The following is a 229-nucleotide window of genomic DNA, read 5'->3' on the forward strand; positions in this document are numbered from 1 at the left end:
TTCTTTTTTTTAAGAATGAACTTATGTATTTTATTGATAAATGCGAAGTGTGTGTGCAAAATCCAACTAAATCTTCGATCTCCTTTCTCTCCTTCAGGTGACTGGCGAAAACTCCAAGTTCGAGGGCGTCTACGTGCACTACCGCCCGCGCCGCTCCCTCCACGCCCTCCATCTGTCTCCCCAGGTCGAGTCTCCTCCAACATACACCTCCCCTCCATCTTCTTACTCG

The 229-nt window shown here is 48.5% G+C and overlaps 1 protein-coding gene across 1 annotated transcript in view; it reads left to right on the forward strand.

The window, feature by feature from the left end:
* LOC119585330 (roundabout homolog 1-like) overlaps positions 1-229 on the forward strand; it is a 189,296-nt gene that overhangs the window by 127,845 nt on the left and 61,222 nt on the right. Inside the window, exon 10 of the mRNA XM_037934003.1 lies at positions 98-224. Within this exon, the coding sequence (XP_037789931.1) occupies positions 98-224 (127 nt within the window). The remainder of the gene's footprint in view (positions 1-97; positions 225-229) is intronic.

The sequence above is a fragment of the Penaeus monodon genome, chromosome 19 (genome assembly GCF_015228065.2).
Source record: "Penaeus monodon isolate SGIC_2016 chromosome 19, NSTDA_Pmon_1, whole genome shotgun sequence".
Taxonomy (NCBI): domain Eukaryota; kingdom Metazoa; phylum Arthropoda; class Malacostraca; order Decapoda; family Penaeidae; genus Penaeus; species Penaeus monodon.